Source organism: Chlorocebus sabaeus, chromosome 4 (assembly GCF_047675955.1).
Source record: "Chlorocebus sabaeus isolate Y175 chromosome 4, mChlSab1.0.hap1, whole genome shotgun sequence".
NCBI classification, from domain to species: domain Eukaryota; kingdom Metazoa; phylum Chordata; class Mammalia; order Primates; family Cercopithecidae; genus Chlorocebus; species Chlorocebus sabaeus.
The window spans coordinates 29,528,236-29,543,136 of NC_132907.1; the positions used below are offsets into that span (position 1 = coordinate 29,528,236).

At 38.4% G+C, this 14,901-nt stretch overlaps 3 protein-coding genes across 8 annotated transcripts in view; 1 reads left to right on the forward strand and 2 right to left on the reverse strand.

Moving 5' to 3' along the window:
• TRAPPC13 (trafficking protein particle complex subunit 13) overlaps positions 1-7,678 on the reverse strand; it is a 41,234-nt gene extending 33,556 nt beyond the window's left edge. For all 4 annotated transcript variants that reach the window (XM_007973938.3, XM_007973937.3, XM_007973936.3 and 1 more), the window contains exon 1: positions 7,568-7,678. In XM_007973938.3, the coding sequence (XP_007972129.3) occupies positions 7,568-7,613 (46 nt within the window). In that variant the 5' untranslated portion in view covers positions 7,614-7,678. The remainder of the gene's footprint in view (positions 1-7,567) is intronic.
• On the reverse strand, positions 1,573-7,664 carry SHLD3 (shieldin complex subunit 3). Its single transcript, XM_007973929.3, has 2 exons — positions 7,568-7,664; positions 1,573-3,180 (listed from the first exon to the last, which is right to left on the reverse strand). The coding sequence occupies exon 2, from the start codon at positions 3,057-3,059 to the stop codon at positions 2,307-2,309; it is 753 nt and encodes a 250-aa protein (XP_007972120.1). The 5' UTR covers positions 3,060-3,180; positions 7,568-7,664; the 3' UTR covers positions 1,573-2,306.
• Positions 7,679-8,304: 626 nt separating the features above from the next.
• The window catches only part of TRIM23 (tripartite motif containing 23), a 35,039-nt gene continuing 28,442 nt past the window's right edge, over positions 8,305-14,901 (forward strand). Inside the window, exons 1-2 of one of the 3 annotated variants that reach the window (XM_073014735.1) lie at positions 8,305-8,463; positions 14,462-14,624. In XM_073014735.1, coding sequence (XP_072870836.1) covers positions 8,383-8,463; positions 14,462-14,624 — 244 coding nt within the window. In that variant the 5' untranslated portion in view covers positions 8,305-8,382. The remainder of the gene's footprint in view (positions 8,464-14,461; positions 14,625-14,901) is intronic. The other 2 variants (XM_073014734.1, XM_007973919.3) reach the window with 2 other exon arrangements.

A 14,901-nucleotide genomic window follows, 5' to 3' on the forward strand; every position in this document is an offset into this window, starting at 1 on the left:
GAGGGTAATTTGCATACAAAGGACTATATTAGTAGGTAAGTGGTAGAATCTAGATTTGAACCCTGGTGATTTCACTCTGTTAAAAAATAATTCTCTATAATAATTATTAATTATAAGCCTAGAGCCATAAACCTGGAATGTCATGCCTTACCAGAAATATCCCATGGGATTTCAAAGTAGGAATCTATTCTAAAAAGAGTATCAATCAGCTACAGATGAATATGGGGAGGTGTTTCCAACCTTCACTCTTATTTTTAACTAAGAAAACAGATAAAAATGTGCCCTTGAAAGTGATACAGAGGAGGCAGTTTCTCCCACAGCTAAAATCACTTATTTTTTTTGAGACAGGGTCTCACTTTGTTACCCAGGTTGGACTACAGTGGCATGATCATGGATGACTGCAGTCTTGACCTCCTGAGCTCAAGTGATCCTCCTGCCTCAGACGCACCCCTTCCCCCTGCCCACCAAGAGGCTGGGACTACTGTCACATGCTACCATGCCCGGTTAATTTCTATATTTTTTGTAGAGACGGGGTTTTACTATGTTGCCCAGGCTGGTAAGTTCACTTTTAGTACTAGTTGGTGTTTTCTATTTCTTCCCCATTATTATTTTCATTTCATTAGAAAAGAAATCTGAATAAAGAGAAAATACAGTCTCAAGGGAATCCTAAAACGTATTTTTTTTTTTTTTTTTTAGTGCCCCGGAGTTCACCCAAACATGTAGCTAACATATTTGCTTATTATAGGTTCAAATTTCTAATATAAACAAAAGTCGTATAAAGCTTAGTTTTTCATGATTCCTGTAGTTTGCAGGCGATGAGATGGTGGGTAAAAAATGATCCTCCATTAAAAATAAAGCGATTCCAAACTGGTATTAAAAGCAACTTTTTTCTTCATATTTTCAGATTATGGCCTTTGCAGCAACACAGATGCAACTGCAGGCCATTATCCTAAGCCAATTTACGCAGGAACAGAAAACCAAATACCACGTATTCTCATAAGTGAGAGATAAACAATGAGTATACATGTACACAAAGAAGAGAACAATAGACACTGAGGCCTATTTGAGGGTGGAAGGTGACAGGGGGATGAGGACTAAAAAAATACCTATTGGGTATTATGCTGATTACCTGGGTGACAAAACTATTTGTACACCAAACCCCTGTGGCACACAATTTACCCACATTACAAATCTGCACATGTACCCCTTGAACCTAAAATAAAAGTTAGAAAGAAAAACAAAATCAGTGGACTTCCATTTTAAGCAACCTCAGCCATCTCAGGCTATGAAGAATCCCTCTGAAGGGAACACTTACCATGCATTATCAAGCTCCTACCATGATAGGCACTGTGCTTCAAGGTAAACATGTCTATATTCCTAGTAAGTGCACACTTATTTTTCTTAGGGAGCTGGTGTGTTTAATAGTAGTAACAACATGTAAGCTGCATGAGGGCAAGGTCCATGTCTGTCTCCTTCCCTAATATATCCTAGCACCTAGTGCAAAGTAGGCATTTAAATATGTTAAACAAATATACGTGCTTGTACAAAACTTTTATTGTTTTAATCCCTTTGAGCATTTTTATGAGGTGATGTGTAAAACCAATTACAAGATTATGCTTATGGGGAACCTACAATGACTCTAATCATCAGCCAAGTAATAATTAGCACTAACTATCATTAATACTGAATTATCTATACTAGAAGAAATAGACAATAATTTGATCCCTTATTCAACATTTGATACTTTCCTTCAAAACAGTTTATAGTCTTAAAGATACATTATAGTTTTAGGCGAAGTATACATTTTGTATCTTTGTTTGAAAACAGCCTATCAATTATTATTACATATATTTGGAAACATCATAATGAATCTAGACTGGTCTCCCACTTTGAACTACATTCATGCCACATAAATAGCATTCCAAAGAGAATTGTTTTGAGTTTTATTTTTTAAAAAATTACACTTGAGGTGAGTAAAGAAAAAACTACAGTAAAATTAGATTTTAGAGATTAACCAAAATCCAAACTATACAACTTAATTCATAAGACTATTTAATTCAATCACAGTTTGTAACAAAACGAAAGGCACAGAACATTTTTACCTTCATATTCAGTGTAAACAATAATTTATCACATTTAAAAGAAGGCTGCTAATAAGTAGAACTCAGAAAGTTCTTGACTTAATTGACAAGCCTAGGAATTCTAAAAAGCCACTAAAAATTTAAAAATCTGTAAAAATTATTTCATCTATTTCAATCCATATTCATTTCATTCAGAATATTCTTTTTGACAATGAGTGGAATTTATTACATACTAAAAATAACACCATATTTATGCACAAATAAATTAATTTTTCCAGAAAGAGCTAATCTTCCTTTAAGAAGACTTCCCACATATTCACAATACATAATATCACAGAACACCCATATTTGGCCTAAATGCCTCTGAATTGTAGCATTACAAGATGGAAGTTCATTGTGCCTAATAATTTGATTGAGTTTTGTCCAAATGTCTTCCAGAGTTTGGCTGTTACAAATAGTGTGTTCTATTGTCCATCTTGCTCTATAAAGTGAGTGTAAATTTAGTGCCTTTAAACTATCTTGCAATTTTTTAGACAAAGGAGAAACCTTTTCAGTACAATTATTGCTGGGAAGGGAAATACTCCAAGATCTCCTGTTGTGCTGTTTTCCCTTTTCTAATTGTTTACCCAGATTTCCAGAATTAGTCTGTTCCTTCAATGCGTGTGACGAGGTTAAATGCTGCTTTTTCAAACAAGGTTGAAACTCCAATAGGTCTACTGTGCAATCATAACTGTGTGACTTAGCATCATGTTCTGAAATGGTTAAGTACTGTTTCACATCTTCAGCTGCCTCTCGAGAAATCACAGGTGGTGATCTTTTAGGTCTGAGTGGAAGCCTGGACCCATCATATGGAAACCAAGGTATAAATCTTGATAGCGGACGAGTAGGAAAGTCTTGAATTGCTTTTTCCACAATTTTTGGCAGTTGTGTGGGATCACTCTCATATGGTCGATAATGTAATATTACTTCTGTAGTCATTCTGCAGTAATCCAGTTACTCTTAGTGATGAGAAAAATTTCTTAGCTGAACTCCTCAGAGCTAGAATGTAAATTTATCATTGCAAGATTGTCTCTCTTGCCAAATCAGAGGGAAACAGGACCTAAAGTAGAAGTATTGCAAAGAATAAGATATGGTAGGGATATTCTGCCTACAAATAGGCAGGGAGAAAAGGAAAAACAAAAACCAAAAACCAATCCCAACGTGGTATTTTACCAAAGTCCTTTTGGTAAATGTGAATGTAATCTACAAACCTGAAAATTCTTTCTCTTACCAAAATAAGGAATCTGAATTAGATGCCCTATAAAATCACTTCCAGCCTAAAAATGCTAGTAGTCAACATGTTTAACTCAACAGATATAAAGGACTTGGAAGTATCAATATTACTCTATTAAGTAATAATAGTCTTAAAACTTTAGCAGAAACAAAGAGTAAATGAATCTTAAAATATTGTTTTCATATGAAGATAATTAACAAAAAATGTAATATTTAAAAATTTGAGGCAACTAAATTGAGGACAATAAAATCACTGTAAATTCTAATCCAACATGGTAAAAACCTGTCTCTACTCAAAATACAAAAAAAAAATTAGCGGGGTGTGGTGGTGCATGCCTGTAGTCCCAGCTACTAGGGAAGCTGAAGCAGGAGAATACCCTGAACCTGAGAGCCAGAGGTTGCAGTGAGCTGAGATCGTGCCACTCAGCCTGGGCGAGAGAGCAAGACTTCATGTCATTAAAAAGAAAAAAAAGAAAAAAAAAATTCTAATCTGTCTGGAAGAAAATTAATCATTTTATACTTAAAATTATATAGATCTGCCAGGTGTGGTGGCTCACCTGTAATCCCAGCACTTTATGGGGGCCAAGGTGGGCAGATCACGAAGTCAGGAGTTTGAGACCAGCCTGGCCAACATGGTGAAACCCCATCTCTACTAAAAATACAAAAAACAGCCGGCCGCAGTGGCCTCTGCCTGTAATCCCAGCTACTCGGGAGGCTAAGGCAGGAGAATCACTTGAATCCGGGAGGTGGAGGTTTGCAGTGAACTGAGATCGCACCACTGCACTCCCATTGCATTCCAGCCTGGGTGACAGGGCAAGACTCTGTCTCAAAAAAAAAAAAAAAAAATTATATGGATTCCACTAAACAAATATATAGATAGAATATTTGATGATTTCATGTCATTCTCTACAGTAAAAACTAAAACCATGCATATGGTTTAACTTTGCTAATATGGTTTAACCAGGCTAAGAACCAGTTTTGTGACACTGTCTTCTCCTCATAACCCAGGCAATTAAACAGCATGGGGACCCTAATACCATGGCTTTTGAATTCCAATTTGGAGGAGAACAAGAAGTCTAGACTCCTATTTTTTTCTCTTAGAGCACAGAAGTCCTCAAGTTGCCCCAAATTAAATCACTGATAATAAATTCCAGCATATGGTACATAGGCTTAAGAATGGAGCCTTCCAATATCTGCAAGTTAGGCTTCCTAATCAGACCCAAAGCTGTAAGAGCCATAAAACAGGCTTTTTCACATCTTAACTGCAGAAAAAAATAAGTTGAATCACTTCTCCCCAAAAATCATTAGAGAATTACTTGATGAGGGTTCTCCCACTGCTAGGATAACCACGAGTATGGACTCTTGTCATGTCACAATAGAATCACTGTCCGATTCTAGAGTCAGAAGAATAACTAATTTCATGATTCTTTTTACCTACTGATACTGCCCACTAACAGATCTGACAACTCTCAAATTCATAAATAATTGTGATCTTTAACATCCATAATTTTAAATATGGATCTAAATGTTATCACATATTCTTTCAAGAATAATGCACTCATGTTTTTCTTCCCTGTTCCTTACAGTTTCACATTGTAAAATATGGCATCGAGAAATTCTCTTGTCTAAAGTCAATCAGTGTTATACTCAAGAGACAATTTTTTTTTTTTTTTTTTTGGGACAGATTCTCACTCTGTCGCCCAGGCTGGAGTGCAGACGTACGATCTTGGCTTACAGCAACCTTTGCCTCCAGAGTTCAAGTGATTCTTGTGCCTCAGCCTCCTGAGTAGCTGGGACCACTGGTGCACACCATCACGCCTGGCATTTTTGTATTTTCAGCAGAGATGGGGTTTCATAATATTGGCTAGGCTGGTCTCGAACTCTTGAACTCAAGTGATCAGCCACCTCACCCAACCAAGAATAACAAAATATTATCTTTAACATTTTACATATTAAAAGATAAAGTGAACCTAAATGACCACTTAAATTGATACATTTGGCATCCAGCATCAGTAAATTGAAATGCTGTGAAAACTGTTGATCAACTAGAACAATGGGTTAACTAGAAGATGGTACCAAAGAGGTTTAATGAAGTTGAAACTATCAGTCAATTTTAAAGCACTTACCAGTTTAGGCTGTTTATTCTTTTTTTTTTTTTTGTGAGACAGGGTCTCACTCTGTCACCCAGGCTGGAGTGCAATGGCACAATCTCAGCTTACTGCAGCCTCTGCCTCCTAGGTTAAAGCGATTCTCCTGCCTCAGTCTCCCGAGTAGCTGGGATTACAGATGTCCACCACCATACCTGGCTAATTTTTGTATTTTTAGTATAGACGGGTTTTCACCATGTTGGCCAGGCTGGTCTCAAACTCCTGACCTCAAGTGATCTGCCAGCCTCGGCCTCCCAAAGTGCTATTACAGGCGTGAGCCACCACGCCTGGCTTAGGCTGCTGAAATATTCTTTCTTAGGTATCCTTTATTTTGGAAAACAAAGAATAACAGAAAACTAAAAATTCTCAGTGGCAGTCTCTGTATCACTGGAATTTAACTTTTTGTTTGTTTGTTTTATGAGAGGAGTCTCTGGCTCTGTTACCTAGGCTAGGGTGCAGTGGCCTGATCTCGGGTCACTGTAAGCTCCACCTCCCGGGTTCACCCCATTCTCCTGCCTTAGCCTCCCTAGTAGCTGGGACTACAGGCGCCTGTCACCAAGCCAGGCTAATTTTTTGTATTTTTAGTAGAGACGGGGTTTCACAGTGTTAGCCAGGATGGTCTCGATCTCCTGACCTCGTGATCACCCGCCTCGGCCTTCCAAAGTGCTGGGGTTACAGGCGTGAGCCACCGCGCCCAGCTGGAATTTAACTCTTTTTAATAGCTTCTAATTTGTATAAATCACACGTAGCAGCTAATAGAACTGTTCCAAATTCCCATCAGAGTAGTTGGTAGAGGAATTATCTCTGAGAATGCCATTTCATTCATTAGGAGGCAACATGAACTCTTGGAAGGAGAGAGGTAGGCCTTGCGTTGAAACACTGCCTCAATCACTTACTAGCTATGTGATCTTGGAAAAGTTGCTTAAACTCTGAGAATTAATATTTACTCCACATACTTGAAGTGAGATCGCGAGATAAAGAACATGACAATTAGCTGCTTTTCTTCTTTTCCCTCTTCTCCACGAGTAACAATCCATTTTAGTCTCCATTTTAGCCTAGATCATTTGCTCAGGTTAAGCTTACAGGTCCCATCACTGTATAACTTAACATTACAAAGTTCCACAGTAAGAGACAATCTCGCTAACACAGGCATCATTATATGAGACTGATGAACTTCTAGAATGTCTGACGACTACATCATAATGGGAAGGATGTGTTCCTCAAAATGGATGCCACAAGTAAAATAAGTGCAATTCAATTGAACCCAAATGTTTATTGAGCATTTCCTCAGCTCATTCAATAAGTCATTGTTAACCCCGTGTTAGAGCATCCAAGAAACAAAAAGTGCATTTGTTGTAGTAAAAAATAAAGCTGAAAAGATTTCAAATAAACGGTTTCCAGAAAATAGGCATTAAAAATAAAAAAAATAAAAACTGTCCTAAAAAAAAAAAAAAGCCTGCTGTTTTTTCCTAAATAAAGATCTAATTAAATCACTAAACTTACTCAAAATGGCTGTGTACAAAAAAGGAGAGTTGACATTAGATCTCGGACATATTTCCCACATACACAGTGCTTTGAAGTAAACTGCAGTTTGTTTTTAATAAATCTAAGTTATATGTTGTATTACTATGTATTGCTAAATTCTTTGCACTACTGTTATGCAATACTAATTTTACAGGGGAAACTGAAGCCTGATAACTTCGTCAGTGCCACAGGAAGAAACGACAGAAGGAAAAAGCACTTCACATGCCCGCTGTAATTCATCTTAGTTCACAGAGATCTCCACGGTAGGAGCGGGACGTCAGCTTCTGCGGCTAAAATCTCGTGACTGAAGCAGCATAGATCAGAAAGAGTGATTTACCAGGTATCTATTTCATTCTAGAAAGGAGCCCGTAAACCTAAAAAGCATCCAGGCGAAATCGCTTCCTCCCGCCTGGCGCCAAAGGACAGAGCAGGAGGGCGAGCACTGACAGTGTTTAAGAAGGCTGAGGCCTACATGGCAAAGGCTTCGATAAATAGGGAAGGGAAGAAAACAGAAAACGGGTACTCAGGTTCGCAAAAGTTTACCTTTCAGCGCCAGCAGGTGCTCCTGTTTGGGGGGATTCACTTCCATTTTGACCGGCACTTTTGACCCACGGCCTACGGGGGCTGGACAGGTTCAACTTGGCCCGGAAGGAAACTGAAAACCTCGCGTTTGGCAAGACCAGAAGTCAAACGCACTTTCAACTTCTCGCCGGTGGTGGTACCTTAAATTTTCTTACTGTGTTCTTTACAGACTGGCTGCTTCTCACCAAGTCCATTTCTTTTATCTTAGAAACGTATGCATAAAACACTTTGTTTTCCATCTGCTATCGCACATCGCGACTTCAGGAAAAGAAACCACCCCTCGGTTACAATACACCGCCTCCCAAAGGCCAACTTTGCCGGAGTTTAAAAAAAATAAATAAATAAAAGAGAGAGTGGCATGCTGGGATTTGTAGTTTATACGAAAATCGCGTTGCATGCAGGGAGATGCCCGTATCCCCTCACCGCCCTCAGTTTACACCCTGGTTGGTTTGCGATTCGAGGGGAAAAATCATTAAAGGAGCTGGAGTTTCACCCCAAAACTTTAATTCTGTTTTATCCCTTTTTTTTTTTCTTGTCTTTCCTCCAGCACTTGCAGACTACGTAATGAAAATTAACAAAAGTGCCCATGCGCGAGGCTGTGCAACGAAGCACCCCGCGACTGCAGGGAGGAGGAGTAAGAGTCGGCTAAGCGGCGCCCTGTGTCCTACTGCGCCTGTGCCCCGGTGGCGTGCGCAGAGGCCTCTGGGTAGGTGGCTTAACCCCGCCTCTCAGTTGAGGACTCTGAAGGCTGCATCTGTGGCGCTACTCCTACGAGGATGGCTACTCTGGTTGTAAACAAGCTTGGAGCGGGAGTAGACAGTGGCCGGCAGGGCAGCCGGGGCACAGCTGTAGTGAAGGTGAGGGACCTTGCGTGCTCTATTCTCCACCATTGGCCTCCCTTCGGTTCATCCTGGAGACCTGGCTGCATCGCCATGGCCCAGGCTTCGATGGGTGGGATGCGCGGCCTCTGGGCCCCTTTTGGCTTTACAAGTCTTGTCCTCTCCTCTGCATCCTTTCTCTCCTATGGCCTGAAATTGCCTGGTCTTCTGCTCATGACATGTCATAATCGGAACATTTATGAAAAGGAGCTTGCGGTCCAGTGACCTAGACCGGTCTTTTCTCCAGGTCCTCTGCTTTTAGTTAAACTCAACAGGCATTAGTTAGCTTAGTATTATAAATTGACCCATCATCATCGTAACTACGTACGACGTTAGGTGTTTTAGCTCGTTAATATCTACTTATGAAGTAGATGTTAATTCCTATTTTACAGGGAGGAAACCCAGGTTTAGGTAAACACAGTGTGTGGCAGAGCCCCGGGTTGACCGGCTTTAAAGCCTATGCTTTTCCCTATTGTACTGCGTCTGTAATGAGACATCTGTTACTGGCTGAGCTACCCTCTCTCCTGTTAGTAGTACAGTCTATTAACACTTTTCAGAAGTCTGCAACATCGTCATAGCTGGGCGTTAACGATAGAGTTAATGAATTTCCTTATGCTTGAAGTTTGAGATTCTACCATGTATAAATGCTCCAGAATGAATTTGCCAAAAAATCATTTGAAATATGTGGCACTCGTTTTTCCCTTCCACTGTTGTGCACGGAGAGATCTGGAGGGGAGAACTATCTCACTGGTTTATAGGGTAACCTTCGGGAGCATCTCTAATCTAAGAGATTGAAAATTCTCATTCCTGGCTACATATTAGGATCACTGAAGATTTTTAGTACACTACTGATGCACTCCTCCTCCAGTTCTGATGAGGTTGACAACATCAGTAGATTTTAGGAATGCCCATAAGTTATTTTAATATGTAACCAGGGTTAAGAATTGCCGAACAGGATAATATATGAAGTTCTTTTAACGTCTTGAAAAATAGACACCTATGATTATTCAGTTAATGTTGGTTTTGTATGACAGCAAGTGAGACATTTCTTCCCACAATTTAGTATCAGTCAGTATTGGTGGTCGTTGATTCAGATGACCTTTAGGTAGTAATGAAGTTATTCTACAGGTGCACAGCATATCTGATACGCAAAAGAGCCCTCGTTATTAGGCATGCTGTGTGATTGAGATTTTATTTATTGAATTGTGCTTTTGCTAAGTAGAGAATACTTGCAGAGTACTTTGTGAATTAACTTGAAGTTTAAGTTTTATTTCATAATTGGAAGGGGTATCATTGCAGTATCTATTTTTTTGTTACCCTGTTTGCCTTATAGTCTCAAAAGTGTACCAAAGCCTGATGTAACTCCAGTTTGTTACAGCACAGAATTTGATACATCAGAGGCTCACCTTGTTCATTTTCATCTTAACATGTAAAATGTTCCTGAACTGTGCAATAAAATAGTCCTTTCTGACAAAATCTTCATGCCATAATTTGTAGTAGCTATAGGGGTATAAACTGAAAAAAACCTTACTGTCATTTGTACAGATGAAAGCAGTAAGTATTTATTGGAAGGTAAAAATTGAAGTATATAATGCTAATACTGTGTAAAATGACCTTGTGCTTGTGAACAAGTTGATAATTACATGGTTTTTATCATTAGAGAAAACAGTAACATAAAAATCTGATATGGCTAGGTGCGGTGGCACACGTCTGTAAAGCACAAAGTGCCTCCAAAGGAGGCCGAAGTGGGCTGATCACTTGAGGTCAGGAGTTCGAGACTAGCCTGGCCAACATGGCCAAACCCTGTCTCTACTAATAATACAAAAAGTAGCCAGGCATTGTGGTGTGGGCCTGTTAATCCCAGTTACTCAGGAGGCTGATCAGGAGAATCACTTGAACCCTGGAGGGGGAGGTTGCAGTGAGCCGAGATTGTGCTACTACATTCCAGCCTGGGTGACAGAGTGAGACTCCATCTGAAAAATAAAAAATAAAAAATCTGATATTGTGAAATAACTGACATGTAAAAGTGTATCACAGTTTCTTTTGCTTAGTGAGTCTTCTTAGGCCTTTTAAAATTTAGTCTGAGGCTGGGCACAGTGGCTCACACCTTTAATCTCAGCACTTTGGGAGGCTAAGGTGGGAGGATTGTTTGAGCCCTGGAGTTTGAGACCAGCCTCGGCAACATAGTGAGACCCTACCTCTACAAATAATAATTTAAAAAATTAGCCAGGCATGGTGGCACATGCCTGTGGTACCAGCTACTTGGGAGTCTGAGGCAGGAGGATTGCTTGAGCTCGGGAGGTCAAGGCTGCAGTGAACCATGCTCAGGCCACTACATTCCAGCCTGGCTGACCCTTTTTTTTGAGAAAGAGTGAGACCCTTTCTCAAAAAAAAAAATAAAAATAAATAAATAAATAAAAATATATAATCTGATTGATTACAGTTTGATTTACATGTAATGAGTTTGAAGCTGTTTTGGCATTTTGTGAAATGTAAAATTAAGAGTTTTTTCCTATCTAGGGCTTTTTGCTGTTAACCACAATTCCTATTTATAGATACTGAGGAAATATTTTCTTGCTGTATTATTTACCAAGTTGATGCAAAATAGTCTAGTAACTTTATTTTCGGACCTGTGTTTGGTTTGCTAATCAATGGAATTTTATTAGTGCTTTTTGAAAAATACGGTAACAGCATAAGGAAATTCTTTTAAATCTTGTATAGTGGTGGGATCAGAGATACAGGATTGAAATGAACTAAACAAAATTTTAATATGGTTCTTTGGAGTTTATAAACAAATTTAATTTATTAGAGTATCAATACAGCATTTATAAAATGTTGCATTTATTTTATATCAAATTCTATTGTGAATTTTTTTTTTTTTTTTTTTTTGAGTCAGAGTCTTGCTCTGTCGCCTAGGCTGGAGTGCAGTGGCACAATCTCGGCTCACTGCAAGCTCCACCTCCCAGGTTCGTGCCATTCTCCTGCCTCAGCCTCCCAAGTAGCTGGGACTATAGGCGCCTGCCACCGTGCCCGGCTAATTTTTTGTATTTTTAGTAGAGATGGGGTTTCACAGTGTTAGCCAGGATGGTCTCGATATCCTGACCTCGTGATCCACCCACCTTGGCCTCCCAAAGTGCTGGGATTACAGGCATAAGCCACCGCGCCTGGCCTGTGAATATTTTTTCTATATTTAATTGAAATTTTTTTTTTTGAGGCAGGTTCTCACTCTGTTACCCAGGTGGGAGTGCAATGGCACAATCATGGCTCATAGCAACCTCAACCTCCTGGGCTCAAGTGATCCTCCCACCTCAGTTATTTATCTTTTTTGTAGAGACAGGGTCTCACTGTGTTGCCCAGGCTGGTCTTGAACTCCTGACCTCAAGCAGTCCTCTTGCCTTGGTGTCCCAAAGTGCTGTGATTACAGGTGTGAGCCACGGTGCCTGACCTAAATGGATTTGATAACGTGAAACTTTCCCCTTTTTAAAAAATGTAGGATGAATTGAAGTATGTGTATATATGAATAATAGATAGAATTATACATGGGTAGCTGTTCCCTAGCTATTTCTCTTTCTCATGGGGAACCGATGTTCCAGTGTTACTGGTGCCCTATGTATCCTTCCAGGAAGACAGTATGTTTATACAACAATATAAAAAAAATTTGCTGTTTCCCCACCTTTATGCAAAAATGAGTATATTCTATTTATCATTTTTGTTTTAATCATATGAAATCATTCTGTGTGTACATGAAAAACGTCATCTTTCTCACTATTCTATATAGTTTTATAGTATTATGAATGTGCCATAATTTATTTTCCAAGCTGATATTGATGTGTATTTACTTTGTTTCCAATTTTTTGCTAATGCAAATGATGCTTTAAGGACTAACATACAGATTTTTTCACACATGTCTAATATGCTTGTAGGATAAATTCCTGCAACTAGAATTACTGAGTTACTTAAACTTGGTAAGTATTGACAGGTTGCCCTCCATAAAAGCTGTATTGCTCAATAAACATTTCATAGCAATTAGTAATGTATGACAGTGTCTGCTTTCCCACACCTTCACTAACAAAGTGTTACCAACATTTTTTATCTAATCTGAAAAAAAAAGTATTTTGATGTAGCTTTGATTTGCATTTTTTTCTTTCTTTATTTTTTTGAGACCGAGTCTCACTCTGTGATCTTGGCTCAGTGCAGCCTCCGCCTCCCAGGCTCAATCGATTATCCTGCCTCAGCCTCCTGAGTAAACTGGGATTACAGGCACCCACCACCATGCCTGGCTAATTTTTTTGTATTTTTACTACAGAAGGAATTTCACCGTGTTGTCCAGGCTGGTCTCGAACTCCTGACCTCAGATGATCCACTTGCCTCGGCCTCCCAAAGTGTTGGAATTTCAGGCATGAGCCACCATGCCTAGCCTTAATTTGCATTTTTCTTGTTATGAGTTAGATTGAACATCTTTTCATGTAAAGAATTTTCATCGTCTTTTTCTGTGAACAATTTTTTTTGTTTCTTATTTTTATTTATTTTTCTCTTCCCAAACCCTTATTTACATTGAAAGACTAAATTTAAATTTCTTTTGAACCATAATATACAAAGCAATTATGAATTATCACTTCATGGTGAAAGATATTTGTATCTCAAGCCCAAAGTCCAAGTTAATTACAGAGTTAGGTTTAAAATCATAGTAGATTTAGTCTGATTTCTGCCTTGGGTTTTCTGTTTTTTACCTTGTGTTGTGTGTTTGATGATGTTGAGCTTAATTGTTTTTAAATTATTTTACTAGACTTTATGTAAGCACTAGGAACTTGGTATTTAAAATACCCTGTTCCTGAGGGTTTTTTGGTCCAACAGGGAGAGACAGGCTAGAAAACCAAGGTATTAAAGCATTTTGGGTGTTATGGTAGACGCTTATACAGAGTACTTGGGGGCCCAAAGGACAAGTATAGTCCTTTCCTCAGTGTTAGCATGAAGAAACATGAAACAGTTTCTCATGTTCTGAGAACTATAAGCTGTTGGATATAGTTGGAGCACAGGGTCAGAAGAGTGTAGTTGGAGCACAGGGTCAGAAGAGTGTGGCAGTGAAGCAGTAGGACAGGGACCAGATTGTAGCGGGTCTTGAATGACAGGAGTTTGAGGTATGATTGAATAGTACAGTGTGGGTATTTTTAAAAAATTAATGAAACACTACAAATGTACTTAGAAATAAGTGCTGAAAATGCTTTATTGCTATAAATCCAATTTGTTGACTATTTATAAAACATAAACATATGGACTTGAGAATCAGAATATGCTAATAAATAGCCTTTCTTTTGACTGACTGTGTAGCCTTGTGCAAGTCATGTGTCTATAACTAGAATTAGATAGACAAACTAATTTCTGATTCAGAGCTGTATTTATTGATAGAGCACAGGAATTGAAATTTAAGGTGATTGCTTTTTTGCCTTTGTATTATTTAATGTACATTAGATACTAGAAACTTGAAAGTTAGTTGTAGTCTTTTCTTAACAAGTTCTTTATCATTAACAGGGGTAATTGTTAGCACATATTTTAGATTATTTTTGTTGAAATTAATGATAGTTTATTTGTGTTGAAATTAATGATGGGTTAGGTAGTTGCAGAGAAATTGCTTAAGAACCCGCCTTCAGTAGAATTATATATTGTTTGCACAGATTCAGATGTAATGAGTGAAATAATAATTTTCAAAAGATAATGAAGATGTTAATTTACAGCATCTTTGCCCCTAACACTACTATTAGTATTTCAAAGATATTTCATTACGATATAATTTTGGCAGGGTCTGTCAGATGGAATGACTTAAACGTGATTTAAGATTTTACAACTTACATAGTTCTTTTTCATGGAGGAATAAAGTAACAATGTTGATTCAATATATTAGGTGAATTTTCTTATATACCTAAAATATGTATGCTTTTAAAATGGTTTAAAGAGTACATCCTTCGTTTTCAAATATTAGGTGCTAGAGTGTGGAGTTTGTGAAGACGTCTTTTCTTTGCAAGGAGACAAAGTTCCTCGCCTTTTGCTTTGTGGCCATACAGTCTGTCATGACTGTCTCACTCGCCTACCTCTTCATGGAAGAGCAATCCGTTGCCCATTTGATCGACAAGTAACAGACCTAGGTAGGAAAAGTATTTGTATGGATTTAAGATTGAAAATTGTTCATGTAATGCAAATGTCATAGAAAACAGTTTCCTTCCACTTGATTTTTAGAATGATAAAATTCCCAGAAAGTTTCAGAAAGCCTGAGTTTCTATTAAGGTGAATAATCTTCAAGCTATAAACTATCTCACTCTTAGTTACTAATTTTATTTTGTCTTCTGAGATGTTTATATTCAATACTTACCTGTAAAGAGCTTTAAGACACCTGAGAAAAACATGTTACCCTGATTCAAATAA

What these genes read in the sequence shown, in the direction of transcription:
- SHLD3 (XM_007973929.3), bottom strand. Translation starts at nt 3,059, where the DNA reads ATGACTACAGAAGTAATATTACATTATCGACCATATGAGAGTGATCCC.